Here is a 14,926-nt window from a genome sequence, read left to right on the forward strand (position 1 = left end):
ACAACTGTAAACTTGCCCATTCCTTTGCATTTAATTTTCCAGGCTTATCACGTGGCTCTGTACCATAGACATGATCTCTTAGAACTTTAGAGGATTTCTGAAGCCAGGAAAAAACCGAGCAAACAACAACAACCAGTCACTGTTCTGTTCCGCTAAACCTGACCCAGTGTTCTGCCTGATTCTAATTACCTTCAACAATTTACCCAGGATGCTTCAGTGTAACCACCTGGAAAAATGAGGGTGGAACTTTGATTCTGGGAGGCATATGGAAATTTAATTACTAGGTTTACAAAGTATTTTAAAATCCCCAGATAAAAGTGACCAGAGGACTGGAGAGGAATATCATTATTCGCAGCAGTGGGGTTATGTGTGTGTGTGTGTGTGTGTGTGTGTGTGTGTGTGTGTGTGTGTGTGTGTATGGGGTGGCTCTCAGCCCCATCCTCTGCAACCAGCCTCAAGGGGAAATGGAGAAAGAATCATTTATTCACCTTCTGGCTGCAAGAAGTGCAGGCTGCAGCTGTGGCAATTCTAGCACCGAGGAGAAAATACACATAGGAAAAAAGAAGGCCATGTCTCACTTCCAAATTAAAAAAAGACATTTCTACATGTTTCCATAACCCACAGACTGCTGCCATTTGAGGCCAACCCCTCAAAGTTTCCCTCTTTGTCTAGTGTAGTTGCTGAATCTAGGCCACTGTCAGCAATCCTTTCATTCACCCGGGCCCAGCCCCACGCCTCACAGATGCAGAGGTTCTCTGGAGACATGTGTACTTTGGTATCAAACAATGCAACTCATGTTTGATTTTGGATAACCTTGCGCTGTGAATAAAATAACCCTTGAGAAAGAAGCAATAAAAGCACTGTAAGAAAAATGACTCATGTTTCGAAGCTGTCTAAAGTGATCACTTATCCAAACAAATGGTAATTCTTTCAAGACATAGTGGGCATGCACCATACTTATAAAAGGCTGGGAGAAAAGCCTTGCAAATTTTTTTTTTAATTTGTGTTAAAATATATCAAAAGCATGTTTCTGGTAGGCTGTCCCAGACAGGGTATGCTTAAAAATAAAAACAAAAATCACATGCATGCGAAAGCCAAGGTGGATTGGCGCAAAGGGAGGTCCTTGCCCAGCATCCGGGCTCATTGGCTTGTTTATGTCCTTGTTTATGTGCCTCTAATTGTTTTCCATTTTCTGCCCCCATTCGTTAGAGTGCAAAGATGTGAGCAAAGTGGCTTACTGCCCGCTGGTGCACAAGTTCCAGTTCTGCAATCGAGCATACTTCAGACAGATATGTTGTAAGACCTGCCAAGGACAGTGACCCACGGAAAGCCGGAGAGAGCGCCTTGTCATTTCATCCTGGAAATGTGTCCATCACAGAGAGCCACCCGGAGGAAGAGGATTGATGTCCTTGCAGATGCATTACCCTGTGGAAAACGTAACCACTGGTCAGCCCTAGCTGACAGGATTTCAATATTATTTTAACTTCTGTGAAGTAGGATTTATTGATCCAAAGTGCTGGACACAGTTTTAGGAGGGAATGCCAGATTGGAGAGATCCAAACAACACAGGGAGACTTGCTTACTGTGGAACGTTTGTGTTCTTTCGAGTAAATCCAATAGCCTGTTTACCTCCTTGGACCATTAAGATAATTTTTATTATAGACTTAGCAATGACACTGAATCCATTTATATTTAAAACTGTTTAAAATGTAGCTGGTATGACTTGGTCAACTATGGAAGTAAAAGATTCAGAAATCTTAAATCATAGCTTAAAAAACATTTACTATACTTTATCTCACTACAACAGCACCACCATTTAAATTCTAAACTGGGCTTTAACCTGTAATTTAAGGAGCAATTATAAATCAAGACTAATGAAAGTTTGTATGATTTTTTTCTTCCTTCTACTTAATTTCCTTAGGAATAATTCCCCTCTTCTGAACACTGCTGTGAGCCATATATAAAACTACATTAAACCGAACGACAGTGAAGGACTTAGTTGAAAGCAGTGCCTCAGTTACTGCAGCTGTGCAGCTCTATAAATTCAGCGCTAAAAGACTGTGGCCCGCCTGCCATTGTGCAAGTGAAGTTGAGATTCCCATTAACACTTTAAGAGAAAAACATTTCAATGTCACGCAGAAACCAGACCTGGGGTATGGTAGACACCGAAGTACCAGGTCCTTTGCTGCCATCACACAGGGATGCCTCAGCTCTTAATAGGAGTCACTCCAACTCACGTGTGTTTACAGCCACAGCACGGCTCCTGCCCCGCTGGGTGGCTGCACCTACACCACGCTTACTGAGACGATACCAGGCAAAAAAGATAGACCGGCTCAGTAACAACCAGGCAGACCCTTTTGCTGTCAGTTACGATGGGTTCCAGATGTCCCTTCTTTGATATGGCAGAAGGGCATTTATTTATATGGGAGCAAGTGTGTGTGTGGGGGGGGCGCTTTTGAGTGTGTGGGTGGAGGAGTGTGCTTGCACGTAAACGTGCGATTTCTCTGAGTTTTAAAGTAGGCAAGGGATAACAACCAAAGAAGAAAAACTCATGAAGACTAGAGATCATAAAGCCTAATTCTAATAGTCATTCAACCAAGTATTTTATATTTTTTTATGGTTGTTCTGAACAGCAACTAAATGTGAAATCCAGTTTCTTGAGCAGGTCAAATTATCGAATCAAATCCACCTAATTTAAATTGACTTGCTCATACATTCCCTATCCGCAAGTTTCACATCATGCTCATCAAAATATATGACAGTGAAATTTAAAGACAAAGAGGGTACTTGTTTATATGAATATTTTGTACTTGAACACTTGTAGCTTGCAGCAGGTTCCCTTGAATGTGCTCTGTGTCCTACACGTGTGTCCACCATGCTACACCGACACCTCACACTCCAGCCAAATGGCTCCTCTGTAAAGATGCTACTTGCAGTTGAAGAGTATATCTGACTTACATCCATCACTGTGCTCTGAGGCTCCACGTCAGGTGTATGACCTAGACCATGACTTGATGGGGGTGATTAGGTGCTTTCAGAAAGGAAGAGAGACTCACAGACTCAAAAAACCAACCTAGATGTCAGTTGTGCTGTGGAGAGCCAGCATGGGATGGGGTTCTGCACACTCAGTCGTGCCCATTTGTCTCTCATCACCTGCGTTCTCAACCCCACAGCTCACGCCCCTGTGCTTCCCAGGGAGAGCTGTTGACAATACTTGAGAGTTGCTGTCAGGGCCCCTGTCCATGGCTGCCCAGGTGCCTTCTTAGCCATTCAGCAAAGGGAGGGCTAGGGGCCCCAGCACTGAATTCCCATGGTGCTTTGCAAAGAGCAGTTAACTTGGTGCTAATCTGGTGAAATAGACAAAAGATGAGTGGTTTCTGTGGCATTTTAGGCACAGGTTTGCCATCAGGATCTGCTTTTCTCCAATATAATTATCAGCTCATATGTTTATTTAAACAGATTTCTTACATTATTGATTAAGGGCTGTTTTTTTTTTTTTTACCTCACTTGGAAACGAACATTGCGAGGGCCATCCACCCGGGCACCAGGCACCCCTGACTGGCTGTGGAAGAGGAGGGCAGCCAGTGCCCTCTGGGGTGTGCACAGCACCAGGGGGCTCCCAGGGCCAGCATCAGGTCACCTTCTCAGAAGGAACCAAGCACAGAATGGAACAGGACTAAACATTTCAGATAGGCCCTGAATTAATCCGAGTGAGGAAAAATGTCACATTCCACAGCACATCACAGTACCGCTGCTGCTCTGTAGTCAACCGCGTGGCTACATGTGCTCTTTTCCTGAATAGTTACAGCAGGATCATCAGTGGAGGCTGAGCCCCCATGGTAGGCCCTCCAAAAATAGTGAGCTCTATAGACTACTTAGGGAACCCCAAGGAAGCTGGTACCCCGGGGCTGAGAGCAGTATCTGCCACTGGCAGAAAAGCCTACCCAAAACTGAAAGGGAAATATCCCCAACTGATTAAACCCCTTGAGACACATATGACTCCCAGATCAGTTCATTTCATTAGGAATCTTTTATTTGAGTGAATGTCACATAGGTATCCTTAATAATACAGAATGAAATTACCTTTGTATTATTGTGATTAGTTGTTGCTTATTATTTTGTACTCAGTATTAATGTGGTACACTGTTACTTATTTTTTTTGCTTCTGTAAATTATATTCTAATTTATTGCCATGTTTCCTAACACTTGTCCTTCATTCATTCTCCTGCTTGTAATGAAAATGAAAAGTCATTGTAACACTTGATGGAGTGAAATTCCACACCAAGCACAGATTTTTTATTAACATAGATAATTTAGTAAAAATAAAAATGCAGCTTGTAAGAATGATTCCGATGGGAGTTGTCTGTTTCTTGAACAGCTGGCATTAAATTTGCAGGGGCTATCCCTTGGAATACCACAGCTACATTATCCAAAGTTTTCCAGGTAGTATCCAGGATTGAGTTAATTTATTGAATCCCTTGTCACCTTCCCCAGAGATTGCACCTATTTTTTTTTTGTTATTATTGATTTTAGATAGGAAGGGAGAGGGAGATAGAAACATCAATGGTGAGAGAGAATCATTGATTGGCTGCCTCCTGCAAGCCCCACACTGAGGATTGAGCCCACAACCCGGGCCTGTGCCCTGACCGGGAATTGAACCGTGACCTCCTGGTTCATATGTCGATGCTCAACCACTGAGCCATGCTGGCTAGGCTGCACCTGTTTGTATTTCAGTAATATCTAAATGCAAGGGCTTTGGATATTTTTGGTAGGGCTATATCCTCTGATGCCACTAGTCAGCTATTCTAAGACTAGAGAAGAAGTCCAGATTGGCCACAGCCACATACCTCTGGTCACTTGGCTCACAACTCTTTGCCCCCTCCTTCTTTTTGCCTTCCATGTAGATAAAGAATGGATGCTGAACAAAAGAATTCATACTTGAAGGTTTCTACTAATAGTCAATGTGGGGAGCATAGAAGCATGAGAGGTATTGCTCTCCCACCTTCAGACATTCAGTCTTTGCTGAGCTGGGTTCACTGTCTTATGCAAAGGAAATTCAGCAGCCAATATGCTGCTTAGCTATTAGTTCTTTCATAATGACAGCTCCATCGATTACATAAGAAGATGTGGAAAGCCCGAGCATGGTGGTGCTTTAATCCTTTTACCCCCATGCCTCATACATACACATTCAATCTTACACATCAGAAGAAATCAGGTGAGATGATTAGGTTGTCTTGGGGAGTATTTCCCCAAAGTCATCCTGGGAGCCAAAAGTGGCTGAAGTTTTATGAAAGTTCAGTTAATGAGAAGACCCTGGGACCCACCGTTTTAACTTCCCACTGCATTTGCAAAGAGTAGTTCTGCTACGTGTTGGAGGGGGAATACCAAGAAACAAGGCCTGCCTTAGCTTAGATTCCTCAGATTTGAGTCTATCTTTTCACCTACAGTCGTTTTCAAGCTTTCAGTTAAATGTTTTATTCCCCGCCCCCTCTTTGAAATGTCTAAAGGGCACTATCCTGCTTAGGGCACTGACCCCACAACAATCACCTCCCTCCCTGGAGGTCCACCACTCTCTGGAGAGCACTAAGATCATCCCTAAGACTTTATGCTCCAAAAGGCCAGGTGACATTTTTTTTCAAGTAAATTATAAAGTAAGTTGGGTATTGATCTTGGCAAGAAAAAATGTGGGAATTTATTTGACTAGGATAAGATTCATTATTTTTTAATCCTCACCCGAGGATATTTTTCCCATTGATTTTTTTTTTAGAGAGAGTGGAAAGGAGTGAGAAGGGGAGGAGAGAGAAACATTGATGTGAGAGAGACACATTGATTGGTTTCTTCCTCCATGCTCTCTGGCGAGGCCTGGGATCAGAACCTGGAACCGAGGTATGTGCTCTTGACCAGGAATCAAACCCAGGACCCTTCTGTCTGCGGGCTGACACTCTAATCACTGAGCCAAACTGTCTAGGGTGAACTTCATTACTTTTAAAAGAAGGTGAAAAGTGTAATTCAAGAAGGAAAAAAAAATGGTCACAGCCCACAAGAACTGGAAGATTCTAAGTAAGTGGTCACAGGAAAGAGAAAAGATCAGCCACAGAATAAAAAAAGTGAGGGAGAAGCTGTGTTTGGAATTCTGTCTCATTAGTATGTATGATTAGAATGTGTGGAATAAACTAACATAGGTTTGTGGTTTTTTTTTTAAAGAACAGCTGTTTCACAATGGTTTTATGCCTCAGACTTAAAAACCTCAAGCTAGGACTTAGAAGGAAAATGGTCTTTTCTCCTATCTCTTTCTGAGGGGGTTATTTCTAGCATTCCCTGCCCCTCTGATAGAACCTGAGGCCAGAAATGGAACAGTTTTGAGGACTGGCTTCACTCTCAGAGGGAACCAAGATTAGGCCTGTGTTGTCTTTTGGTGGATGGCTCTCCTTAACCCACTGGAAACCTTGAACTGCATAGGTGATGACAGCTAATGTCCATGGCAGCATCCTGTGTTCACTGGAACGACACTGTGGTTACACAAAGGCCTGGGAGCACCAGGCAGGAACAAGCTCCCCAGGTAATAGAACATCATGACCAGTCAGATTCCACTGCCCAAGACCTTAAGGCTTGTGACATTCGATCAAGAAGTCTCTTCTTGGCCCTGGCCGGGTAGCTCAGTTAGAGTGTCACCCCTGATACACCAAGGTTGCATGTTCGATCCCCGGTCAGGACACATACAAGAATCAACCAATGAATCATAAATAAGTGGAACAGCAAATCAATGTGCCTTTCTCTGCCCTGCCCCCCCTTCCCCCTCTCCCTTATTCTCTCTAAAATTAGAGAGAGAGAGAGAGAGAGAGAGAGAGAGAGAGAGGAGAAAGAAAGAAGAGGTCTCTTCTTGGATCTTGACTTGGATGCCTTGCCTTACAGAGAAGTTGCACATGAGAAGAGGCAAGTTAACCCACCAGCTCCAGACCTCCCAGAAGTCAAATTGCCTTCCCCTGGTCAATGGCTCAGCAGGGGTGGCTTCTACTAGCTCCAAGCCAATAAAAGTCTTGGAGGGGCCTGATCTGTGTCCCCCAGCAAGGGCAATTGTAAGCAGTAATTGTGAGACGAGGCCCCTAAAATCCCAAGCAAATGTAGCAGCAGGAATTTCCAGTCCATGGCCAGGTGTGGCCTCTGTGTCTACAAGTGGTATCAGCTATGGTCATTCATTCATACAACCAATACCTACTGAGTGCTGGTTGTGCAAAGCCCTGTGCTAGGTACTTAACACATGCTCTCTCATTGAATGGGTGGCAACGAAACTGTGAGGACAATGCTACTAATTCCCATTTGCAAGTCCCCAAACTGAGGCTCAGAGAGGCTAAGCTGCCTAGGGCCACAGAACCAGGAGGGGGACGTCACCTCTTTGGCACTGCCTGGTCTGCATTTGGGACAGGGAAGTTAAGGATGCTCCTCCACCAGAGAGACACTGACTCCCCAGGCCAGAGGAAATGGGGTCCTTCTTCCTGGGAAGCAGTGGGCCCAAGGCCTTGGGAGGGACCTCAGGGGTCAAGGAAAGGGAGGACTTTGGTCTCCTGTCTCAGTAGGTGGTGGTGTTCCCTATGAAAATTTCTATGTCCAGTGACAAAATGACTAGTGGAGGCCCACAGTGGTTCCCAAGCATGTAGTTAGAGTTCAGGGGAAGAGAAGGAGCAGGAAGATCAGAGACATTGGAGGAGGATCGTGTCTGCAATGGCAGTTAGCAGCCAAACACAACACGAAGGCTCTGGCCTCCTGAAACGTCCAGCTTTGAATCACAGAGCCTGCTCCTGCTTGACAGCACCCCCACCCCCACCCCCCACATACACACACACAACACCATTTCCAGACAAGCCAGGTGGCCTCACTGACCTATTTCAACACAACTAGAGCCGGATGATTCCCGTGTTGGCTTTGGGGTAAATTTTGAGAAAGAAAGGTGGGTTTTTCTCTGTTTCAGTCAGAGCAGGACCATTGGGGCTTGAAAACTTGGGCCATTAGGTTGCTGCCAGCAGGCACATTCTTTGACCTTCTGTGGTGGGTCCACAGAGTGGAACCAGGTGTTCTTTCAGTTCATGCCAGAATGTATTGGCCGCCCAACTGGCCACCTGCCTCCACCCCACCGACGGGGCTTTGGCTGGCCCTCTACCAGACAGCTGTGCTGGGAGCCACAGGTGGCCGCCCACGCTTGTGCCCAGGCCAGCAGCTGCACTGGCCTGGCTCAGCCTGGCAAGATGGACCTCATGTCCCTCCGCCCCTTTGCCCCAACTCCTCCCCAAGCCAGGTCACTCAAGGGGCTGAACAGAAGGAAAACCAAAGCTTAAATACACTAAAAAATTGCTTTTGCGGTTCAGAGGCAATCAAAAAGCATACAGCTCTCGTCTCCTTCAATATAATTAATTTTGATATTTTATTTCAATCATTCAAATTAATCTGATGAAAATTAATAGATAATTAGTTCCTGTTTGTTGGGTTTATTATTGTTAGAATAAAAGTATACTGATGCTATGTATCTATATAAATATAAAGGCAAAGGTTGATGACATTCCAACTTCAAAAAAAATAGCAATATCTTGGAATTCTAGGAATCTAGACAATAGAGAGAATTATTTGATATTCTGTGATATTCTGTAACAATACCCACAGAAGTAGCTAAAATATAATATGAATTTGAATTAAAGTGAGTAGTAAACACTATTATCATAGCTACAGTAAACTAATTGCAATAAAAAATCATCTGATTCATCGTCTTAAACTTAAGGAAAAAAGCAAAATTGAGAAATTAAGTATTTTATTTTGAGATTAAAAAGAGAACGTATTTGTTGAGCCAGGAAGATGTCATTATGTACTTACTCAGGGTCCAAGTCCCCGACAATGTGGGCTCTCCCGCTGAAGGAAGTGTAAGGGACCCACTATTTTATTTTGTCCCATATTTAATCTTAGTTGCAAAAACTATAGGCACCAACTATCTCTTATGTCTGGCTTTCTAAATCACTATGTTAGAACTTCACTCTCCAAATGTGAGCACTGGAGTTCTCTCTGTACTCATTCTCAGAGTAAAGGCGTCGTTCAAAACATGTTTTAAGTTGTTTATTTCCCATATAGGGTGGGCTTGATTTTTGTGAAAGTCTAAAACCAAATCTGGTGAGTAAATTGGGTATAATCATTTTGGCTACAAATGTCTTACAATTGACCCCAAGTGATTCTACAAAAGAAACTCCAAATGTGCTTTGAGTAAGTCACAAGTTTGATGGATTTCACTCATTTGTGTACAATGTTTTGTCTAAAAGTGATTGGCATTACTTTATAACCCAACTTAAAATTGACATAATATTAACATTTCACTGAATGTTTTTGTATTTTCAGTTCTAAAATTAGCTGGAGCCTGGACCACCTAAGTGGCCTGTTATCTGTGAGGGAGAAAAAAGAGCTCTGACCTCTCAGGACTGAGTGAACTTACATCCAGGAAGCCAAACCACTTCTCCGGGCCCCAGAAGTGGGTAAAGAGCGGTTCTTACAGGATTCTCTGTCCTGGGATCTCTGGAGTAAAAATGCTCCTTCCAGCGGGGCTAGTTAATCCAGGTCCATCAGAGACATTAACGAGGCTGCTGCTGAGTGGTCCAGGCCAGGAGCTCGGCTGCCTTACCACTCAGGCCTGGCAGCCGTATGGATGTGCCCAGATTTATACAATTATGTGTCCCATTTCTTTTTTTTCAATACTTTTCTATTGAATTCATTGGGGTGACATTGGTTAATAAAATTGTATAAGTCTCAGGTGTACAATTCTATAATACATTATCTGTATATTGTATTGTGTGTTCACCACCCCAAGTCAAGTCTCCTTCCATCTCCATTCCTTCACCTTGCCCAACTCCCCTTTCTCTCTGGTAATCACTATACATTTTGTGTCTATGAGTTTTGTGTTTTGTTTTGTTTTTGTATACTCCCTTCACTTTTTTTACTTAGCCCCACAACTTCCTGTTTGTTCAATTTCTGTAGCACATCTTTTTTTTACTCCCTTATTTATCTAACTTTGAAGTGTGATTTTCACCAGTTTTGTTGTTGTTGTTGTTAATCTTCACCTAAGGATATTTTTTCCATTGATTTTTAGAGAAAGTGGAAGAGATGGGAAGAGACAGAGAAAGAGAAACATGGATGTGAGAGAGACATAGCTATTGGTTGCTTCCTATATGTGCTCCTACCGGGACTGGGATTGAGCCTACAACCGTGATACATGCTTTTGACCAGAATGGAACCAGAGTCCCTTCAGTCCAAGGGTCACTGCTCTAATCACTGAGCAAAATTGGCTAGGGTTTCATTATGGTTTTTTAAAATAAAACATATATCAAGACACAAATAAAAAAATATTTTCCCAACTTTTTTGTTGGAATGTGCCTTAAAAATCATAATTTACATATATACCCCCCCCCCCGAAAGAACCAAATAATTTTAAATTCATACCCTCTTTCTCTAAATAGCTTCAAAAAGTCTCCTTGGGTGGTCAGGAATTATTGTTTCCTAAAATTAGTAACGACAGCTATGGTTGGGACACTCTTGGAGTCCACCGTCACTCTGAATCAAGAAGAAAACGTCACGTTAAAAGTGTTTACATTTTCTTCCCCCAACTAGTCTAAGCAGATTGATTATTTGGTCAACGTTATAATAATTCAATTCCTGATAATTGACTAGGAGAAGTGCCCTGATAAGACAGGTGGGGTTCCTTCAGGGAGTTCTAATGGAGAAGAGAAAGGATTATCTATTTGTTTGATGCAATGTTTTTTATAAGAGTGTGGGATGCTGAGAAATGAAATTGTTTTCTACACTGTTGAAAATACAGTGTGGGGCAAAAGTACTAGGTGTACAGTTGGGCAAAAGTAGGTGTACAGTTGTGAGTACACAAAACACAAAGTTTATTCTTGTTTTACTATTTATTAATTGTTGTATTATTTTTCACTTGAACAACTATAAACTTTCTTTTGCCCCACCCTGTATAAGTACATTAATTTAATGTCCTTTGCTTTAGGCAGTAAATGATAAACTTTTTAATTTTTGTTTTTATTTATTTTGGAAATTTTCAAACATGTGCAAAAGTTGAAAGAATAATTTAATGACTCCTCTTCATCCAACTTTACCAATTATTGACTCATGGCCAATCTTGTTTCCATATATATTCCACTACTGTGAATTATTTAAGCAGATACCTTTTAAAGATACATTTCAAGATAAAGTCTTTTTTTAAAAAAATGACTCTACTCCTCTTCACAAAATATTTATATTTTCATTGTGAAACTGAGTTTGCTCTAATACTGTCACCAAACTTGGGGAAAGTAGTAATGATTGTATATACCAGTTAATGTGGTATATTCCTATTTTGTACTCTATTCCAAGCAGTCTAGTAAGCACTTTCTGTCCATTATCTTACCATCATTTTTACTGATTCCATGGAAGAGAAGACTGAAGCTGAGAGTGACTGAGACACTTGCGCACTGGCAAGTCAAGCCCGACAGGACTGCTGAAGACCTGGCTTTAAGAGAAAGCAGTTCTCCCAACACCAGTGACTGTCTGGTTTCTCTATTGCAAATCACATTCAGGTAGGGGACCATCCAGTACTGATCTCCACTTCTTGGTCCCAAAAGAGTGTTATAAAAACAAGTAACAAACGCTCCTTCTCTGGCCCCCGGGACCATGGCTGCTTTGACACATACGACAGCTTGGTACAACAGCATTCTTGCTGCAAATGATTCCATCCATACTTTCTTTACAATCAGCATGTCAAACGCTACCCCCCGTAAATGAACTTCTCTTGAATTCCCCCTGTAGTCCCCAACTCTGCTGCAAAATTTCCAGCTGTAACCATTAGTAATGAATAATTAATTGTAACCAGGCTCAACTGTGGAATAAAGTGTGTAATTAAGAGTTATCTTTGTAGGAAAGTACCATGATGTCTGCAAATAGCTTTCAAAAGGACTGATTTTTTTTTTTTAATGGGGAGGAGGGTTGTGGAGAGTGAGCAATAAAACAAATGTCACAAATGTTAATAATTGGTGAATATAGGTGATGGGTACACAGAAAGTGTGTGTGTGTGTGTGTGTGTGTGTGTGTGTGTGTGTAGGTGTGTGTGTGCAAGTGGGGCAGGGAGAGGGAGGAAAACAGAGAGAATGAGCCATGTTGTGTCGCTATCTCAGTCAAAAAGTCAAAGCTTGGTGAATGACTCTTTTCTTTCCTTTTTCTTCTTTGTAAACAGCAAAGGGCAGGAGTTGGAGTCACTGGTCTTTCATTCAGCGTTGCCAGAAAGGAGAGCAACTGGGCTATAAACCAATTCTGAATCCTGGTCCAAGAACGAGTTTTTCTCAAGTGATAGCAGTGGCTTCCAGACTTTCACATTTCATGGGCCAGTGAAGTTTCAAAACTACTTTGGAGGCTGATAGAGAGAAGCTAACTCTTTACTTTGCCAAGTAAGGACATTTTAAAAAAGTTGCCATTGATTATTACCATACAAGGTACCTTTCGAAAAGCAAGTACATGTTAACACCCCAAAGCGAGTACATTTCACTTTAGTAGAGTTTACTGCACTGTCCTTATATTTCCATTTAACATCTTTTAATCAGAAGGCCTTTAGCTGCAAGTATACAAAGCTAAACAAGAGACTTAAACATTAAATGCAGGGGCGCTCCAGAGTGGAGCCCCCTGCCCCCCCCAGGTTCTGCAGGACCGGGCTCCTCCCCGTCTTCCCCTCTGCCCGGTTCCCTGTAACCATGGCTCCTTCACATGCGAGATGACAGCAGTAGTTCTAGGACTCACGCAGAAGAGCCAGCAGCCAGCTAAGAGCAGAGGCTGTTTCTGTGGCGTGTCACCTTCTATCAGAGAAGAAGTGTTCCCAGAAGCCCCCAGCAAATTTGCCCTCAGGACACAGTGGCCGGGATTGAGCCACACTCTGGGCCTGACCCCAGGGAGGCTGAGAGCTTCTGTAGGATTCTCCTCCTCTTCTGGACGCTACCTCTGCTACCAGGGGCGGGGACTCACTGTTGTAGGGACCTTGGGACCCATTGGGGTCTCTGAAAGCTGCCTCTGGGGTTAGCCTGAGTCCGAAGGCCGACATTTGGGAGCTAATCACAAGGCGAATCCTATGCTGATGTCTTTCTTGCCTGCTGAGCCTATATCCACAGTCTAAGAAATGCTTTATTTAGTTTCTTCCAAGTGTAGAGCAGAGATTTGTGTAAATAACTATCAAAGTCTCATCTAGCCAAATGATATCGGAGCTCTGCTGAAAAAGCTTGAATAATCTTCCATCATTTCACCCCCAGTTGCATAGGAACAACTACTCATCTTTGGTAACTGCCTTATTGAATTATTCATGAAAGCAAAGGTATTCAGAACCACAGAACTGGGCTTCCATTACTACATAAAGGAAAATGTAGCAGCCCTTAGTGAGGGTTAGTGTAATTACAACGAACTGTTTACTCTCTTGATGAGGTATGGAAAATGTGATAACCCACAAATAATTTTAAAACCTTTTAGCCTGCAGCTGTAGTCTCTTTCATGACATGTCCCATCACTAAAATTGTACAGAAGATAATACAATTTTAAGCAAAAACTGAAAGAAAATATTTCCATGATGAAAGAAGGAAACAATAACATAGAATCTCTCTTCCCCCACTCTAACAAAACAAACAGAAAGTACAAAAAGCCCCCCCCAAAATCACCAGCAGCAAACAAACAAGAGAAGCAGAATAATTTTCTGCTGTCAATATTGAAAAATGGTAATAGAAGAAAAATCTTATGCAGCCCACAATTTGACACAGCTTCTAACTTTTCACCCACCAATCATAAATGGTAGAAAAGGAGGTGAGTTAACAAAATCCTGAACATTTTCTTTTTTCTTTTTTTAAAAATGTTTTATTGATTTTTTACAGAGAGGAAGGGAGAGGGATAGAAAGTTAGAAACATCAATGAGAGAGAAACATAGATCAGCTGCCTCCTGCACACTCCCTACTGGGTATGTGCCCGCAACCAAGGTACATGCCCTTGACCGGAATTGAACCCGGGACCCTTGAGCCCGCAGGCCAATGCTCCATCCACTGAGCCAAACCAGCTAGGGCTGTCCTGAACATATTCACCTAGACTCTCAAATATGGGAAGAAACTGACAAAGACAACAGGGGGGTGAGGGCATGAGTGGGGGGTGGGTGGGGAGGCAATGGAAAGATAAGGACACATATGTAATACCTTAATCAATAATAATAATAAAAAGAGTATGGGGGGAAAAAAAGAAAGAAACTGACTGAGAGATCTAGGGCAGAAGTCCCTGCCTAGCACAACTTTAGAGATAAGAAGGGCCACATTTTGTGAAAAACAGTATAAACATTAGTAAAAAATTAAACAGAGTTACCATATGTTCCAGCACTTCCATGTCTGGGTAGTATATAATTTTAGCTCATGAAACTTAAAATTTTATACTCAGCCTCAATTGCACTCATCTTTTATCAATTGGACTTCTAGCTGCAACTGGCCAATTGGCCAATTTGGCCTTTACCCATTGCTTCCCTCCGCCATAGAGAGCCCCACCCCTGTCTCAGTCCTACTTCACTCAAGTACAATAGTCATAACAGGTGTTTTCTTGCTAAATTTATCAGTTTCTATCCTCTGATAGAAAATATAAAACTATTCAGACAATAATGCTCTGCTTCGGAGCTATAACCATACTATTTACAGCAATCTGCGCACACACACAAAATGATGTTTAAAAAATTGTTTTGTCTACCTCAAGTCAATTAGGCTTAATTATAGTATCTATTTAGCCTAATTGACTTAATCAATCATATCTAGCATTTCTTCACATCTGCACACATGCCTTCTTCAAAGCCATACTGTTTCTATGTTATGGGTTTTATTTATAACCTTAAAAATGAACAAGGGCTATT

General features: G+C 42.3%; 1 protein-coding gene across 3 annotated transcripts in view; it reads left to right on the forward strand.

The window, feature by feature from the left end:
• Positions 1-4,347, forward strand: part of ADAMTS6 (ADAM metallopeptidase with thrombospondin type 1 motif 6) — a 213,140-nt gene extending 208,793 nt beyond the window's left edge. For all 3 annotated transcript variants that reach the window (XM_079784695.1, XM_079784697.1, XM_079784696.1), the window contains one exon: positions 1,210-4,347. In XM_079784695.1, coding sequence (XP_079640821.1) covers positions 1,210-1,319 — 110 coding nt within the window. In that variant the 3' untranslated portion in view covers positions 1,320-4,347. The remainder of the gene's footprint in view (positions 1-1,209) is intronic.
• The last annotated feature ends 10,579 nt before the right edge of the window (positions 4,348-14,926 follow it).

Source organism: Cnephaeus nilssonii (genome assembly GCF_951640355.1).
Source record: "Cnephaeus nilssonii genome assembly, chromosome: 2".
Taxonomy (NCBI): Eukaryota; Metazoa; Chordata; class Mammalia; order Chiroptera; family Vespertilionidae; genus Cnephaeus; species Cnephaeus nilssonii.